Raw genomic sequence first — 18927 nt, 5'->3', positions numbered from 1 at the left:
TGAGGCAGGAGAATCACTTGAACCTGAGAGGTGGAGGTTGCGGTGAGCTGAGATTGTGCCACTGCATTCCAGCCTGGGCAACAAGAGCAAAACTAAATCTAAAAAAAAAAAAAAAAAAAAAGAATTTTTTTTCAGAAAACTAGGTAGCAATGAAATAAAACTTACAAAATAAAAAATAAGAACATGAGTATCATGCTACACTTCTGACTGGCCTTATCTCATAATTAGCATAAAATCACAAATGCAAAAGAGGTTTAAAAAAAAATCTCACTGTGTATTCATGTTACATTTCTTTAGTTTCTCTTCCAGTTCAGACAGGTCTCGGAGATCGGCTCCAATAACGGCATATCTCTTTGAATCCAGTATGTGTCCATCTGCAAATGCAATCAAAGGCTATAATTTTAATGAACATGTCTTTTCCAAAGTTATAGTAGCCTTATGGTTTTTCCCTACTATAAAAATACATGCATCATTGTTAAAAAAAAAAAAAAAGGTAAGAGAAGGGTAAAAATTAACCAAAATCGTATCTTCCAAAGATAACTATTCGTGTTTTGGTGTGTAACATTTCAGCCTTTTGTCCTATGTGCTTAAGTTATTGTACACAACAAAAACACATTCTCCCTCTCATGCACATAGTGGGCGCACGTGCGCGCACACACACACACACCCTGAATAGAGAAAAGAAAATGGGACCATCCAATATGTGGTTTGAAAACTGCTTTTCCTACATAGCAACAGCATCAGGGACATCGTTCTGTATAATGATTTCATAGCATTCCACTGACTGGATAAAATATAACTTATTTAGCCAATCCCTCACTATGAGACGTGGTATTCCTAAGTTTTCCCCATCTAGGTATTGCAAGCATCCTTGTGTATACGTCATGAAGCATCTGTCCAGTTATTTCTTTAAAGTAGACAGTATGAGTGGAATTAAGAGATGAGAGGGTAGCCAGGCGTGGTGGCTCAAGCCTGTAATCCCAGCACTTTGGGAGGCCAAGTCGGGCAGATCACGAGGTCAGGAGATTGAGACCATCCTGGCTAACACAGTGAAACCCTGCCTCTACTAAAAATACAAAAAAAAAAAAAAAAAAGAAAAAAAAAAATCAGCCGGGTATGGCGGCAGGCGCCTGTAGTCCCAGCTACTCTGGAGGCTGAGGCAGGAAAATGGCATGAACCTGAGAGGCGGAGCTTGCAGTGAGCCGAGATTGCACCACTGCACTCCAGCCTGGGCGACAGAGAGACTCCATCTCAAAAAAAAAAAAAAAAAAAAACAGAGATCAGACGGTAAGCCTATTAAATATGGGGACCCATTAGCAGGCTGCTTTCTAAATCTTATGCCCATTTGTGTTATGTTTGAAAAAAGACAATTTATGTACTAATGTATTTACAAATAAAATGACAGCATTTGCTTTGAAAGACTCCAGCAGAGGTGGGATGAAATGATATCTATAGTGATCCTCAGGCTTCAGCTGTCATCAGAATCACCTGGGTGGCTTGCTAAACCACAGATTGATAGGCTCTACCCCAAGTTTCTGATTCACTACATCTTCCACTAGCGGAAACTGACATTTCTAGCGGCTGGACGCGGTGGCTCATGCCTGTAATCTCAACACTTTGGGAGGCCGAGGCGGGCAGATCACGAGGGCAGGAGATCAAGACCATCCTGGCCAACATGGTGAAACCTCATCTCTACTAAAAACACAAAAATTAGCTGGGTGTGGTGGCGCACGCCTGTAATCCCAGCTACTTGGGAGACTGAGGCAGAGGAATGGCTTGAACCTTGGAAGCGGAGGTTGCAATGAGCCAAGATCATGCCACTGCACTCCAGTCTGGTGACAAAGCGAGACTCCGTCTCAAAAAAAAAAAAAAAAAAATTTACATTTCCAGTAAGTTCCCAGATGCTTAATCTGAGGACTTACACTCTTGGAATGACTGCTACAAATAAAATGAGACAGTTAAGTGATGGGTACATGGAGAGTCATCAACCTAGTCACAACGTATTTGTGTACACTTCACATTTTTTTCAATTAAAAGTTAAGGCCAGGCGCAGTGGCTCATGCCTGTAATCCCAGCACCTGGGGAGGCTGAGACGGGCTGATCACCTGAGGTCAGGAGTTCGAGACCAGCCTGGCCATCACGGCGAAATCCTGTCTCTACTAAAAATAAAAAAAAAATTACCCGGGTGTGGTGGTGCACACGCCTGTAATTCCAGCTACTCGGGAGGCTGAGGCAGGAGTATCACTTGAACCTGGGAGGCGGAGGTTGCAGTGAGCCAAGATCGTGCCACTGCACTCCAGCCTGGGCAACAGAGTGAGACTCCATCTCAGAAAAATAAAAATAAAAAAATAAAAGTTAACAAATTTTTTTTAAAGAAAGAAAATTGTTTGATTTTATTATTCACTCAACTTCAGACATTATTCGTTCAACTTCCTTGAGGGTACAAACCATGGCAGTAGCTGAAACATCAACAGCTACCCATACTACTGCTAATAATTCAGGTTCTCTTGGTTCTGAGAACTTCAGCAAAAAATGCTGAAAAGGCTAACCTATAACATGTAAGTAGTTTCTCATTTATTATCTTGATAACTCCACTTGGCTGATTCAAATACATATGGCTACACATCATAAGCTAAAGAAATACCTCCTAAGAGCCTGCTAGATGTCTGGAAAGCAATAAAGGGCAAGCAGGGGACCCAAAGTCGGCCCTAGGATGCCAGGAGTCAGGAAAGTAATATAAAGAATATGGCATGTGGCTGGGCATGGTGGCTCACGCCTATAATCCCAACAACTTGGGAGGCCCAAGTAGGAGGACGGCTTGAATGAGGAGTTCAAGACCACACTGGGCAACACAGCAAGACTCTCTGTACAAAAGAATTTTAAAAACTAGCTAGATGAGGTGGCATATGCCTATAGTCCCAGCTACTCCGGAGGCTGAGGTGTGATGGTTTGAGCCCAGGAGTTCAAGGCTTCAGTTAGCTATGATCCTGCCACTGCACTCCAGTCTGGGCAACAGAACAAAGACTTTGTCTCTACAAAATAAAAGAATATGAAGGTAGTTGTCTACCCTATTATGAAAATAATTCCAAAATGCCTGCGTAACTTCTTGCAAATAACAAATATATTAATAATAAGCACATATGAAATGAGTTTTTCCGTCCCTGGCCAAAAAACAACAAATAATACACCAGAATATTAACACATGAAGTCTAGAACCATGTAGTTCAGGGGAGACCTCTTTACATTAGGATCTAATGTTAGCATATAAAGCAGAAATCACACATCATCATGATTATTCTTGTAAGCTGTACACAAGGTACATCTGAGCTGAAGGGAGTCAATGACTTGAGGCTTACCCACCACTCTGCAGTGGCCCAGCCGTATGTGGTGGCACACTGGCATACTACATGGGAAGCACTGGACAAGAGGACCTTAAGATCCCTTTAAATGACAGAATTTGATGACTTGAGTAACACACACCAGCATCAAATGATTCAGTTGCTCTTCTTAAGTCAGGGGCTACTCAGGCTGTGGGGAATAACAGGTCCGTTATCTGTCCCTGAAGGATGCCTTACCATTATTTTGCAGGGAACTGAATGTATTTGTGGAGGATAGGCTCAGAGCAAGTTTCAAAGGAGTTTTATAATTCTGGGAAAATAAGGCCATTTGTACAAAATCCAGCACTGGCAAGAGGCCACAAGAACAGAAAAGGTCCTTATCTGTCTGGGATGCTTCTGAGAGCTGGTGGGAAAGATAACTCGCTTACCAAAATGAGATCCACAATCCCTTCTTTTCCTATAATTCTATTTCATAAGAGAAAAATGTAAGGCAACTGAAAACATTTTGTGTGATACTTACAGAAGAACTTTCTAAAGAAACAGACCGGCCAGGTACAGTGGCTCATGCCTGTAATCCTAGTGCTTGGGAGGCCAACGTCGGTGGATCACCTGAGATCAGGAGTGCAAGACCAGCCTGGTCAACATGGCAAAACCCCATCCCTGCTAAAAATACACAAATTAGCTGGGTGTGGTGGTAGGCACCTGTTATCCCAGCTACTCATGAGGCTGAGGCAGGAGAATCGCTTAAACCTGGGAGGTGGAGGTTGCAGTGAGCCTAGATCGCACCACTTCACTGCAGCCTGGGTGACAGAGCAAGACTCTGTCTCAAAAAACAACCACCAAAAAAAGACGGACCATACTTACTCAACTCTGAGAAAGTCAATTAACATTGATTTAAAACCTCTGTATTGCTACTAGCAGTTTTTTCTGTGATCAATACTACTTTAGAGGATTGATTTCTAAGAGGCTTAAGAGGGAAGAGAAGCCCTGAAAATGTAAGACCATAATATGGTTTAAAAACTTAAGAACCAATTTATACACAGCCAGAATGAAAAGACGGTTGTGAAAATCCTAACTACTCAGGCTTGGTCATTATTAAATTAAAGCAGTGGTTCTCCAACAGGGCAACTTTGCCACTAGGGAACATGTGGCAATGTCTGGAGACACCTTTTGGTTGTCACAACCATAGGGTGCTATTGGCATCCAGTGGGCAGAGGCCAGGGACGCTGGTAAACATCCTACAATGTACAGAACAGTCCTACACTACAGAATCACCCAACCCAAGTGTCGAGAGTGCCGAGGTTGTGAAACCCCGCATTAAAGTTACACACAAAAACCCAAAGGCCATTCATTGATATCCAATTGTTAAAAATCCCTAAGTAGTCCCAATTATTCTCTGATAGGGAAACTTAACATGCTGTGGCTTTTATCCAGAACATAGTATCCAAAATAAAAACTCGCTTTGGAGAGAATTTGCAGTTACATGGGCTTTGGTCTCAAACAGCCCTAATGTCAAATTTCATGTGAGCAAGCTGGGCACCATGGCTCACGCCTATAATCACAGCACTTTGGGAGGCCGAGGCAGGAAGATTGCTTGAGTCCAGGAGTTCAAGACCAGCCTGGGCAACACGGCGATACCCTACCTCTACAAAAAATACAAAAATTAGCCAGGTGTGGTGACGCACGCCTGTAGTCCCAGCTACTTGGGAGGCTGAAGCGGGAGAACTGATTGAGCCTGGGAGGTCGAGGCTGCACTGAGCTGTGATTGCATCACTGTACTCCAACCTGGGTGACAGAATGAGGCCCTGTCTCTAAAAAAAATTTCATGTGACTCTGGGAAAGTCACATAATCACTCGAGACTACCTTTCTTTTAATCATAAAACGTGAACAATGCCACTCTTAGAAGACTGTGGTTAGGATTCAAGAAAATGGTAAAGTGATGATACTGTGGTACCATGGGTGGAATGGGAAATTCACCGGGGCAGAGAGGAATATTTTAAATTTTTCAGGGGAACACAGAGATACTACTCAACATCCGTCAGGCATAAGTAAGCGACTAGCTCAAGGCCATCAGTTTCAACATCAGATTGCTCTGTATCCTTGCAAAGCTAAGTGTTCGGATGTTGCTGCAGTTAAAAAGCAAGTACCAGGCTGGCACACGGTGGCTCATGCCTGCCTGTAATCCCAGCACTTTGGGAGGCCGAGACAGGCAAATTGCTCAAGACCAGTTCGAGACCAGCCTGGCCAACACGATAAAACCCCACCTCTACTAAAAATACAAAACTAGTCAGGCATGGTGGCGCACACCTGTAATCCCAGCTACTTGAGAGGCTGAGGCACGAGAATTGCCTGAACCCAGGAGGCGGAGGTTGCAGTGAGCTGAGTGTGTACCACTGCACTCCAGCCTGGGTGACATGTCAGAGCAAGACTCCGTCTCAAAAAAAAAAAAGTAAGCATTGTGCCAATGTGAATGTGGAACAGGGGTGGTGTCTAATCTGATTCCAAGGTGAAGCTGTCAAGTGCCCTACAGGGCACGCATCCCAGTAAGCAATTCTGGGTGCTTACGAATGAAGTAAAAATGGTATTTTTCTTTCACTGTATGTGTACTTTTTTTTCAAATGACTAATAAGTTGTTAGGACATAAATACTTCGGCTGTTTAAACCCAGCTAATTAAAAAGAATTGCTGAGTGTGTTTTTTGGCTCAGGGGTACTATGAAAACATTACTGAGACAAATTACTGGGAAGCAAGAAAGGTGGGGACCCCCTGGCCTAGCCCAATGCTTGCTACACAGCAGAGGTCTTCTGTGAAGACAACCACAAGGGATTAAATCCAGGCAGGTGCTGGAATGAGCCCAGCTGAGAAGTTCCACCTGAATGAACCCAACCCAAAGAACTGTAAGCTAAATAGACGGCTGTTGTTTTAAGCCACAAGCTATGCGGCAGTTTGTTACAGTGCAGAAGCTAATGGATACAGGCTTTAATTATCTGCCTCATTAAGCTCATATACTTTATCGTCCTAATCAGCTTTTTTTTTTTTTTTTTTTTTTGGACAGGGCTGCCCTGTGTCCCCCCGGTTGCAGTGCGGTGGCATGATCATGGCTCATTACAGCCTCGACACCCCCCGCCAGGCTGCCTCAGCTTCCTGTGTAGCTGGGACCACAGGCGTGCACCACCATGCCTGGCTAATTTTTTTTATTTGTACAGATGTGGGGGGCGGGGGGAGGGAGGAGGGGAAGAAGGGGGTCTCCCTATGTTGCCCAGGCTGGTCTTGAACTCTTGGGTTCCAGGGATCCTCCTGCCGCTGCCTCCCAGAGTGATGGGATTATAGGTGTGAGCCACCAAGCCAGTCTTAATCACTTTTAAGAGGGGATTGGATCATGAGGTGAAAAGGCAGGAGAAAACTGAAGACTTACACAATGTAACACAGTAGTTAAACACATACACACACAAGTGCTGGTGTATCATATGACTAATAATCTCTTCCACCACCGCCAGGTGCATTTCAAAAGAGATGTGTTGGATCTGTAGTGAATCCCATCAATCCCTTTCATAGTATCTTCTATGACAGACTATCACTGTTGTTAAGCATTGCAAAGTGATCTTTTAGGTTCACAGATTTTCCTAGGAGCCTTTAGTTGGAAAAAAAAAAAAAAAAAGAAGAAGAGGTAAAATGGAGACAGCCTGAGGCGGATTTCCAGACTGTACAGAGGGTTAGTTTGTCTGACTACCCATCTGATACTTATGGAGCACTAAGCCAAGTCCTGGGAATAACTGATGAACAAGAAGACATGGTCCCTGCCCTCATGGGCTTATAATCCAGTGGGAAAGAGAGAGAACAAGGGCAAGGGGCTAAAGAGAAGTTCTGGGTGTTGTGGGGCATGTGTAACAGGCTTCCGACTCCCTTTAGAATGGAGTCCAAAATTCTCAACCAGCTTTATGATCTTTCTCAATCTTAAAGCACGTACCTCCTGCCACCCGAGCCCCAGCCACACTGGCCTTTCCACCTCTTCCTTCAGTGTGTCCTGGCTGAGATCATCTGTTCCCTACCTAGGGCCTTCTCAGGGCCCAGCTGAAATCCTGTTCGCACTCTGAAATGCTTTCCACTTGCTGTTCTTTTCTCTTTCTGCCTACCTAATTTCACCAGAGTTGAAGTGGATTACAAAAACACAAACACATTGATCCATTCAAGCAGTCACGTGAGTATTCATTCAACACTATGTGCGCTAGATACTGCTCTTGGTGCAGGGGTTACAGTGGCGAACAAGACAGAAGCAATCCCTGTTCTCAGGAAGCTTACATAGTAGAAGCGGGAGAAAGTGAATCATTAAATAAATGAGTCATCAAGATGGTATCACAGAGCAGTTAGTACCACAAGGAAACTGAAAGAGAAGAGTGTGAAATTAGGCAGCAGGGAGGGGGTCTGTCTTTAACCTAGTAGTCAGGGAGGGCCCCTCTGAGGAAATGGCAGCTGAGCTGATGAGAAGGAGCCCATCAAGCAAAGAGAGAGGAAATGAAAAGGACTGAGGGAAAGAACGTGCTTGGCACAGTCAACAGCAAGGTATCTGTGTGGCTAGATCATAGTTACTGTGGTCAAAGGGAAAATCAGGAGCAGGTGCAGGGCTCACGCCTGTAATCCCAACATTGAGAGGTCGAGGTGGGAGGATCATTTGACCCCAGGAGTTCAAGACCAACCTGAGCAACACAGCGAGACCCTCGCCAAAAAATAAAAATAAAAATCAGCTGGGTGTGGCAGCACATAGCTGTAATCCCAGCTACTCGGGAGACTGAGGCAGGAAGATCACTTGAGCCCAGGAGTTCAAGGCTGCAGTAAGCTGTGACCGATTGCACCACTGTCCTCCAGCCTGAGCAAAAACAGTGAGACCTTGTCTCAAAAAGGAAGGAAGAAAGGCAGGAAGGAAGGCAGTAAGGAAGGCAGGCAGGCAGGTACGAAGGAAGGAAGGAGACAGAAAAAAAGAGAGAGAAAGAGGAAGGAAGGAAGGAAAGAAAGAAGGAAGGGAGGGAGGGAGGGAGCGAAGAAAATCAGGAGGCACATAGAGGCCTGATGAACAACATGGGTCCTGCCAGGTAGGGAGTTTTAAGCAAGTGGGTAACAGAACCCAATTTCCCTTTTTTACTCTTTTGAGAGAAAGGGTCTCACTCTGTCACCCAGGATGAAGTGCTATGGTGCAATCATAGCTCTCTGCAGCCTCCAACTTCTGGGCTAAAGGTAACCTCCCACCTCAGCCTCCCAAGTAGCTAGAACTACAGGTGTGCACCACCATGCCCAGCTAATTTTTTTAATGTTTTTGTGACAGGGTCTCACTAGGTGCCCTCAGCAATGCTCCTGCCTCAGCCTCCTGAAGTACTGGGATTACAGGTATGAGACACCATACTCAGCCTTCCTTTTAAAAAAAAAACACCTTCTGACTTTTCATTATGTGTCCATTCGTACACTTTTGATTTTTTTACCCTAAGCAGATTTTAGCTTAAAAAAATACATCATCAATTCTAAGATGCATCCTTTCACATTTTAACATTCCTGAAATCAGGATGTATCTAACAGTTGATGACGTGTCAGCTTAAGTGTCAGCACTTTTCCTTTCTTACTGATAAATAATGGTGATTCTTACTGTCACAGCCTTGTAGGTTTGATAAAACAAGGTCATTTTTAAACAAATATTTTTGTTGGTTTTAAGATCACCTATCACTTTGCCCAAATTTTCATTCACATTTTTATTCAAATTCTCCTTTCCCAGCATGATGGCAAAATAAAAAACTATAAAGATCCAGAGTAAAAAATTTACCGACGCAACACAAAGTTAAAAGATAAGTAAAAGAATGAGAAAAAAGTTCAATAAAAAAAAGTTGACAACAGACCTTTATCAAAGAACACATCTATGTGTTATGAAGGGTTCCTATAAACTGAAAAGGAAAGAAACTACAAACTAACGGAAAAAGGAAATGAAAAACTTTACAAGAGGTCCCAACGTCCAATAAAACGAAGCAAAGATGCTCCATCTCACTAGCATTCAAAGTTACATAAATTTTTTTAAAATAATAGGGCATCGGCGGGGTGCGGTGGCTCACGCCTGCAATCCCAGGACTTTGGGAGGCCGAGGCAGGAGGATCACAAGGTTAGGAGTTCGAGACCAGCCTGACCAACATGCTGAAACCCGTCTCTGCTAAAAATATAAAAAAAATTAGCCGGGTATGGTGGCACTTGCCTGTAATCCCAGCTGCTCGGGAGGCTGAGGCAGGAGAACTGCTTGAACCTGGGAGGCAGAAGTTGCAGTGAGCCGAGATCGAGCCACAGCACTCCAGCCTGGGTGACAGAGGGAGACTCCATCTCAAAAAAATAAATAAAATAAAATAAAATAATAGAATAGAATAGAATAGAATAGAATAAATAAAATAAAATAAAGATAAAAAATAAAATAAATAAAATAATAAATAAATAAAACAAAACAAAACAAAACAAAAGAAAATAAAAATAAATAAAATAATAGGGCATCATTTTGGCCTACCAGACTGGTAGAAATTTTTTCTTTTGGATAGACTCTCATCTCACTCTGTCACTCAGTCTGGAGTGCAGCAGCATGATCTCAGCTCACAGCAACCTCTGTCTCCCAGGTTCAAGCGATTCTCCTGCCTCAGCTTACCAAATGGCTGGGATTACAGGCGCCCACCACCACACCCAGCTAATTTTTGTATTTTTAGTAGAGACGGGGTTTCACCACGTTGGCCAGGTTGGTTTTGAACTCCTGACCTCAGGTGATCTACCTGCCTTGGCCTCCCAAAGTGCTGGGATTACAGGCGTGAGCCACCGCACCCAGCCAGACTGGTAGAAAAAATTTTAAATCACAATACCCAGTGTTCGGGTGCTATGGTTTGAATGTGTCCCTCCAAAGTTTGTGTGTTAGAAACTTAATCCCCCAAGCAACAGTGTTGAAAGGTAGGACCTTTAAGAGGTGATTCAGTCCCAATGAATGAATTAATACCACTATCTTGGGATTGGGAGTGGATTCTGAGTTTGTACTCCTTCACCTCTCTCTCACACAGTCATGCTCTCTTGCCTTTCTACCTTCCTCTATGGGATGACACGGCAAGAAGGTCCTTGCCAGATGTGGGCCCCTCAACCTCAAACTTCTCAGAACTGTACTAAGTCTCTGTTCTTTTTATAAAGTACCCAGCCCCAGGTATTCTGTTACAGAAGCACAAAATGAGCTAAACCAGAAAACTGGTACTGAGAAGTTGAGAAGAGGGGCTGTGGCTGTAAGTACCTGAAAATGTGGAAGCAGATTTGGAACTGGGTAATGGGTAGAGGTTGGAAGAATCTGGAGGAGCGGGCTAGAAAAACCCTAGACTCCTTGCCACCCCCGCCTCAGAGAACACTTTCCCTCCTCTCATGTCCCTACTTGTTGAAATAAAAGGACCTGGCTCATCTAGTCACCTGATGCCCATAGTGTTACCTGTGCTGACCACTGGTGAAGGCTGTCCCCTCTGCACGTTCTCTGATCTGAATTACTAATAAACCCCTTTAACTTCTCTCAGACAAAAACTGAAAATAACGGAAGATTGTGGTAGAGATTTACCCATAATTTGAAAGGCTCAGAAATTGGAAAACCATTGTTAAGACACAATCATAATTAAAAGTTGAGGGAAAAAACGGGGAAAACTGACTGCCAGGGCCAAGCAGGTAACAGAATTGAGTGAAGCAGGTCAAGTGTAAGATACCAGAGAGTGGTGGGGACAGAACTGGAAGACAGGCAACTCCTCTAACCAAGGCAGACACTATTTAACTGTTGCCTTGTGGAAATCATGGCCTAATGTTACCACGTCTTCTGATTTTTTTCCAAGGAAAGCTAGAAATCGAGATTTTTCATGAGAAGTTTATTTTTGAAATGTTGGCAACTAACTCAAGGTCTTTACAGAAAGACTGAAGATTAGAGACCTAAGGACAACTAAGAAGAGTCATACAGAAAGTCGTTGGAAATTCCTTCGTGGTAACCCAACACAAATGTAAATGTATCCGCAAAAGTCTACTGTAGACTAAAAATAAAATTCTAAGCCCCCCAGCCACCTGAACCAAGAGGATCCCAGAGTGACCTTGAAAACTGAGTTCTTGGCCACGTGGGGATGGAAGGTCAGATGCCTCCTTAAACCCCTTGCTTACTAACTGCCTGGAGGCGTTCTTCCCTAAGGGCTGAACAGCAACCACCCTTTCAGAAGACTCTACTGCTGCTATTATCCAACCCAGCTGCCAGACTGCTGCCCCTCTCTTTGGCCACTTCAAAACAGTCAACCAGCATTCCTTCCTGATAAGAGACCACAGAACAGGGAGTGGTTCTGGCCAGTCTCCGAAAGATGCGGGTTTTTGTGTCCTCTGCCTCACCTTTTGATGTCAGAGGGCCAAAACTCCATCCTTGGATCATGCTAACACTGCCATTTTTTTGTACATGGGACCTATGACAGGGTGTGAAGCTCAACTGCACATGCACACAGTTGTCCCTTCATAAATATTCATGACTCCTCCTATAGCTCATTAAATATGTATGTTCGCCCACCCGGCTGAGCATAAATTCCTCCTCCTTTTGCCCCTCCTTCAAAGTATCTGTTGTTGGCTTCTGGCAGGAAGCTGTGCTTCCCAGCCTGTTTGAATGGCCTCCCTGCAGGCTGCAACCCTCTCTGAGAAAGCAAGCTCTCCTTTCCAAATGTATGAACCTCGTCATTCTTCAGTTGACAATATGTTGTATAACAACACACACACACACACACACACACACACACAACACAAACCCCATCTTCAAAAAAGGGGTGGGAAGCAAAAATACTGATAGAGTCAATTTTGCATTAGCTTGATACTTGCCCATCTGAAGTGTGTCCTCTGAATGCAGTTCTAGAATGGGGCTGGATAGGGGAGGCTTGCATCTATGGGAAGACGGGAAAGAGGAGAAAGATGAGTCTATTTGCTCTTCAATTTACTCATGAGCTCATTTACTGCACAAATGCAGACACTCATTAGCAAAATGGCAAATATATATTTGCTATTGTTCAAAGCAGGGGCCCCTCTAACAAGGGCTTCAGTTTAATCACTTTTGACCCTACACACATACAGTAAAACTTCAGTGGACACAGGTCTCAGGTGACATTGGCTAAGCATTACACTTGGCATCTGATGTCCAAATCACAAACTGATCATGAAGTATTTAGACTTAGAAATAGCTAAAGATAGCCTAACAAGAATTTTTCAAACATTCCAATGTTTTTTTGGGCCATCTCTAGTTTGCTGCCTATTCTCAATCAAATTTTAAAAGTTATCTGTTATTTGTCACAGGTAGCCAGAAGAATTGACTCTTACACAAACTTAAAGTTCAGTAACACTTATGTGGTAACTCCCCCAATCCAGAATAGGCAAAAAATCAGAAATCAGATATGCATCAATATCCCAACAACCATAACCAAACACCAACACACTTTCTGTCCCAGGAAACCATCTCTGGACTTAACCAAGAGCCAGTTACTCTTATTCCACTCAGAGTTTTAACCAGCCAGTACTTTCCAGTTCCCAGAGCATCAGAATTGCCATTTATCACTTAAAAAGCATATTTAATATAAAATTAAATATATTAAATATAAAAGAAAAGAAAAGGTAAAATCAGGAGGCACATAGATTCCTGATCCATTATTTTCATGGATCCAGAAAAAAATAAAGCCTGAAAGTTATTTCCAATTTGTAAGGATCAGACTTTTCTAAAGGATGGCTGAAACACTTAACGTTTACTCACATTTTTTTCAATATAAGAATTATGGTTTTATTTAAATGACTAAGTTAAAAGGGGGGATGGTGAGGGACTGTAGTTAAAACTATTAAGATGCAGGCCGGGCACAGTGGCTCACGCCTGTAATCCCAGCACTTTGGGAGGCCCAGGCGGGCAGATCACCTGAGGTCGGGAGTTCAAGACCAGCCCAACCAAAATGGAAAAATTCCATCTCCACTAAAAATACAAAATTAGCCAGGCATGGTGGCACATGTCTGTAATCCCAGCTACTAGGGAGGCTGAGGCAGGAAAATCGCATGAACCCAGGAGGCGGAGGTTGCAGTGAGCCGAGATTGCACTCCAGCCTGGGCAACAAGAGTAAAACTCTGTCTCAAAAAAACAAACAAACAAAAAAAAAACAACTATTAAGATTCCTTGATCTTGAGCTTGAAGTCACAGTTTGAATCTCAGCTCCACCCTTTCCTAGATAGAAGACTTTGGGCAAATTAACTTCTTTAAGCCTCAGTTTCCTTATCTGCAAAAAGGGGATAACAGCAGCACTTAATTCATGAGTGTCTTGTGAGGACTGAATGAAACAATCCAAGTGAAACACTTAACATGGTACTAGGCTATGAAAGCTCTCAGCACACACTAGTAAACCTGTCATCCGTAAACTCCCTGATACTGGACTCGGAATGGCGCCCATAACATCTCATATATAATAACTAACTTCAGTCTTCCATTAATTCAGTCACTTACACAAAAAAACCACTTATTGCACATCTATTCTTTCTGGGACAGGTAATTTACTTTTTTTTTTTTTTTTTTGAGACAGAGTCTTGTTCTGTCACCCAGGCTAGACTGCAGTGGTGTGATCATAACTCACTGCAGCCTCGACCTCCTGGGCTCAAGTGATCCTTCTATTTCAGCCTCCCAAGTAAGTGCCACAGATGCACCTACCATGCCTGGCTAATTTTTGTATATTTAGTAGAGACGAGGTTTCGCCATGTTGCCCGGGCTGGTCTCGAACTCCTGGGCTCAAGCAACCCACCAGCCTTGGTCTTCCAAAGTGCTGGGATTACAGGCATGAGCCACTGTGCCCAGCCAAGGCCAGGTAACTTTCTACATGCCCTTGGAATAAAGTAGTAAACAAAAGACACACACATTCAGATTATGAAAATATGGGGTCACTTTTTAAATGTTCCAGGAAACTACATTAATGGATGGAGAGTCATAATGAAAAAGAACAGGAATGGGATACGTCTCCTTCTTCATGTTTAACCAGACCTATTTAAAGAATCCCAGGAACCAGCCTTAGGAAATCTAAATGTCAAACCAAGGCGGCAGAGTGTCTCGTTCCAGGAAGGAACACTGAACAACTGATTTACAGCAGAGGTGTCCAATCTTTTGGCTTCCCTGGGCCACACTGGAAGAACTGTCTTGGGCCACAAATACACGAACACTAACAATAGCTGACGAGCTTTAAAAAAAATAAGTCACAAAAGAATCTCATAATGTTTTAAGAAAAGTTACGAAATTGTGTTGGGCTGCATTCAAAGCAGTCCTGGGCTGCATGTCACATGCCCGCATGTCACCCGCTGACAGGCCTGGGGTTGAACAAGCTTGATTACAGCCTTGTTGCCTCTGTTCAGCCTACCAGGTGGTCCATTAACCAAGATAACCATCAGCCACTAGATACGCTGACCCACATCCCCTACCCCTCACATGCTTTGCCCAGCCCAGCCTACATGCCCTCTCCTGATGTCAGTTACCAGGCTTCGCTAATAAAATGTCTCTCCCGGCTCTTCCAGGGAGCCAGTCGCTGAGCCCTCGAGCCTCTGCCCTCTCCCTGTGCGCTCAAGCACAAGCCCCCAACTAAAAGCCTTGTCTGGGAAATCTGCTTGGTGCCATAACAGATTATCCGGTGAGCCAGGCAGGAGCACAAGGAGCAACTACCCTCCCCGCAGGGGAGGCTTATGAGCCAGTGGGCCGGAGGGAGGCCCCATTGATTCAGCACTGCCACCACGACTGGTGAGTTTTCCTCTGGTCTCCGAGAGACTCCTCGCCACCCCCGCCCCAGACAACGCTTTCCCTTCCCTCGCGTCCCCTATTTGTTGTCTTTTTCCTTCTTCCTTTGTGCTTTCCTTCCTTTACTTTTTTAACTTCATTGGCTCAACCTGAATAGACACCCGTGCAGGACGCACTGACGCGGCTGGCAGGAACTATCAGGCACCCTGGCTTCGGCCTCCGTCATCTTCAAGTCTTTCAGTGCTTTCCCTCCTTCTGCCACACCTGGTGGGAACGGAAGCCTGTGAGCTCTTCTCTGTCTGTTCAGTGTTCGAGCCTACGGACTCTGGGTGTGGCCTTTGTGTGGGGAGAACTGACAGCACATGGGGCTGGAGTTTGCCTAGCTCATGCCCTGATCTGTTTTATCTTTTTGTGTGTTTCATTCAACATCTTATTGACTATCATTTGGTTACTACCAAATGCAGGACACTGGTCAGCAGAACCCGGATCTCGTGTAAGGTTGAAGAAAAAAAAGAAACTATCCAAGCTAGCACTCCGTTTTGGGGAGAAGTTCTCTTCACTGGCCACACGTGCCCTCTCGTGTGACCTGTATTGATGTGCTGTGCAGGGCTGGGAGCCAACTCTCCTGTCGTCGCCTGACACCTGTGCTTGCACCCTGCCCCTGGCCCTTTACTAAGACAAGCAGACACAGGGGCTACGGTCATGGGCAATGCCCCAGGCATCTTCCAAGACTCACGTCTGGGATGTATAATTTCTAAATGGAAGGAATCCAAATCAGACGGCTTAAAGAAAAAGAAACTCCAGCCTGGGAAACACAGGAAAACTCCACCTCTACAAAAAACAGGAAAAAGGAGCCAGGTGTGGGGGTGCCTGCCTGTGGTCCCAGCTACTCGGAAGGCTAAGGCAAGGATCCCTTAAGCCCAAGAGATTGAGGCTGCAGTGAGTTGTGGTCGCACCACAGCACTCCAGCCTGGGCAATGGAGTGAGACCCTATCTCAAAAAAAAATTTAATTTAAAAAAAGAAAAAGAAACTGAGTTTCCTCTGTAATACAACCTGCCCTAGCACACATTAGATCAAGAAAAACGGCCATGGGTGGAAGTGGATCTTCTAGTTTTAACACTATCTTACAGCCAGATCTATTCTGTGAATGGACAGAGACATGGGGAGAGATACCTCGATATAAGCTTTTAGGAAGTTATGCTAGGACCCAAAGCTACTGGATTCTTGTCAGGTGTGTGTGGCCCCTATTTCCAGGTTCCTCCTGAAGGAACTTGAGGAAGTGGACCTCCACAGCCTCAGGCCCCCGGAATTCCCTCCCCATCCTAAGTAGGCCTCCTGGGGAGGGGACCCCTGTGCTGTCCCCAATAGTGCTCTAATCGGACTCCAAACAGGCACCCTCTTTTGCTTCCCCACTGGCCCAGGGCTGTTTTCCCCTCAGAGAAATGGAAGGAAACAGGGGCGTGACAAGGGTGCACGTTCCTTTTTTGGTGGTAGATCTAGGACTATGTAAAGAACACTTTGGTAGATTTTCAGAGGATCCTGGTAAGTTTAGAGATGAATTTGTTAGACTAAATTTTGCCTTTTCATTGATGTGGCAGGATGTTATGGTCACTTTGCAGTATTGATGAAAAGCAACACATATTTGAAAAGGCTAACGAATATGCCAATATCTAGGTAGTCACTAAACACCAATATGCAGTCCTCCGTGTAGGGGGAGATGCGGTCCCAGGCAGTCTCCATGCGAGTGAGACTATGGAGAAAATCTAGATAAAGCTAGAATAAGCCACTTTGTCACCTGCCTGACTGAAGAAGGAAATGTATAGTCAAACCTGTACACTATGACAGGGTCAAGAAAAGTACCCAGAGAAAGGAGGAGATCCCAGTAGTCTTCCTCAGTAGAATCCCTGAAGCGCTTGAGAAATGCACCCATGCAGAGCTGGAAGCAGCAGAGGGGAGGCATCGCGTGCCGTGCATTTTATCCTTCAGCCAGCTCCGGACATTAGAAGGAAATTACAGAAAATTTGGAGGCCAGACCCCAGACCGTGCTGTTGACCTTGGCAGAGGAGGCTTTTAAAGTCTTCAATAACAGGCAGGACAGAGATGGCAGATGAGAAGAGGAGACTGACCAAAACAGCACAGCTTCTGGCTGCCCTAATTCATCCACCACCTGAGGGTGACCCTAGGAGGCCCAGGAGACCAACCAATCGAAGACAGCCAACCCTGGATGGAGCCAATGTGCATACAGCAGGACAGAGAGTCACTGGAAGAGAGGCTGCCCTGACCTCCCTAAAACAAGACAGCCGGCAGGCAACCCTGGCCAGTCCCCACTCCTCACCAAGCTTTCAGATGAGATTGATAGACACCGCCTGACAGCACCCTGGCTCCGACTGCAGTACACTCCATCATCATCACACCACGGAGCCTCAGGTCACCCTCGATGTGGCAGGTAGGAAAACTGAGTTCCTTGTGGACAGCAGAGTCGCCTGCTCTGTCCTGACCCAGCCTATTTGCCCCCTCTCCAATTGCAATTGCAGGGTAGTGGGAATAGACAGGTGTCCTAAGGTAAGAAAATTTACTTTCTCTCTTGCTTGTGAGGCCATGTCTAGGCTTATTTCTCCTCATTTCTGTATGCTCCCCAGAATGTCCTACTCCATTTCTGGGTAGAGACTTATTAAGCAAAATGGGAGCCACTATCTCCCTGGAAGAGGACAGACTGCAGGTAGAGGCAGAGCCAGAACAGGGAATCCACCTGCTGGCACTCTTAAATGGAAAGGAACTTGAAAGCCAAAACATACCCAAAGAAAGCAAGGATCATGTCACCCCTTCCCTATGGGACACTTTAGTCCAAGGACAGGCTAATAAAGTTCCCCCAGCAAAGACAGACCTGAAGCCTGGGATGGGCTACCCATGGAAGAAATCGTACCTCCTAAAACCTGTGGCACTGAACGGGGTTCAGCCATTACTCCACAAGCTCCTATAGCAAGGGCTAAACCCTGCCAGTCCCCAGGCAACACCTCGGTCCTCCCTGTTAAAAAGCCTAATGGAGAATATCAGTTTGTGTAGGACTTGAAGCGGGGTAATGAGGTAGTCATTCCCATTCACCCCACATTGGTACCAAGCTTGTCTGTGCTCAGATACCTGGAGATGCTCAGTTTTTCACTCTACTACACTTCAAGGACGCTTTCTTTTGTGTAGCCCTCTCCACCCAGAATCCCTGTATCTTTTTGCTTTGAATGGAGAAATCCCTGATACCCAGAAAGTCACACAGTACACATGGACTGTGCTTCCCCAGGGCTTCCGGGAAGGCCCTCACCTTTCTGGGAATGCAGGGAGCTAAGCCTACAGAATGGGACTTTATTACAATATGTGGATGACTTGTTCATTGTCAGATGGCAGGATTCAGATTTTAATATCATTAAAACCTTGGAATTCCTGGCTGAGCGGTGATACAAGGTCAGCCCCATCCAAGGCCCAGATTTATTTACAGAAGTTCTAATATCTGGGGTTCATTCTGACTCTAGGAGCCCGAACACTAGCTGTGGACTGGAAAAAGCAATCACTTCATTGCTGGTCCCACAAACAAAAAGGCAGCCCCAGGGTTTCTTGAGAATCGTGGACTTCTATTGTATTTGGATTCTAAATTATGGCCTGACAGCTAAAGCCCCACGTGAGACTCTAAAAGGGGACGAAAGAGAGCCCTTGGACTGGGAGAAGAAATGTCAACAATCTTTTGAACCCCTAAAAACTGAGCTGGGTCAAGCCCTCGCCCTTGGACACCCCAACTGAAAAAAACCACTTAC

At 44.8% G+C, this 18927-nt stretch overlaps 1 protein-coding gene across 2 annotated transcripts in view; it reads right to left on the bottom strand.

Moving 5' to 3' along the window:
- LCMT1 (leucine carboxyl methyltransferase 1) overlaps positions 1 to 18927 on the bottom strand; it is a 73069-nt gene that overhangs the window by 18419 nt on the left and 35723 nt on the right. For both annotated transcript variants that reach the window (XM_023192915.2, XM_023192914.2), the window contains 2 exons: positions 12207 to 12268; positions 272 to 374 (listed from right to left, as the gene is read on the bottom strand). In XM_023192915.2, the coding sequence (XP_023048683.1) occupies positions 272 to 374; positions 12207 to 12268 (165 nt within the window). The remainder of the gene's footprint in view (positions 1 to 271; positions 375 to 12206; positions 12269 to 18927) is intronic.

Source organism: Piliocolobus tephrosceles, chromosome 17, assembly GCF_002776525.5.
Source record: "Piliocolobus tephrosceles isolate RC106 chromosome 17, ASM277652v3, whole genome shotgun sequence".
Classification (NCBI taxonomy): Eukaryota; Metazoa; Chordata; class Mammalia; order Primates; family Cercopithecidae; genus Piliocolobus; species Piliocolobus tephrosceles.
This window is presented reverse-complemented; position numbering and strand designations above follow the sequence as displayed.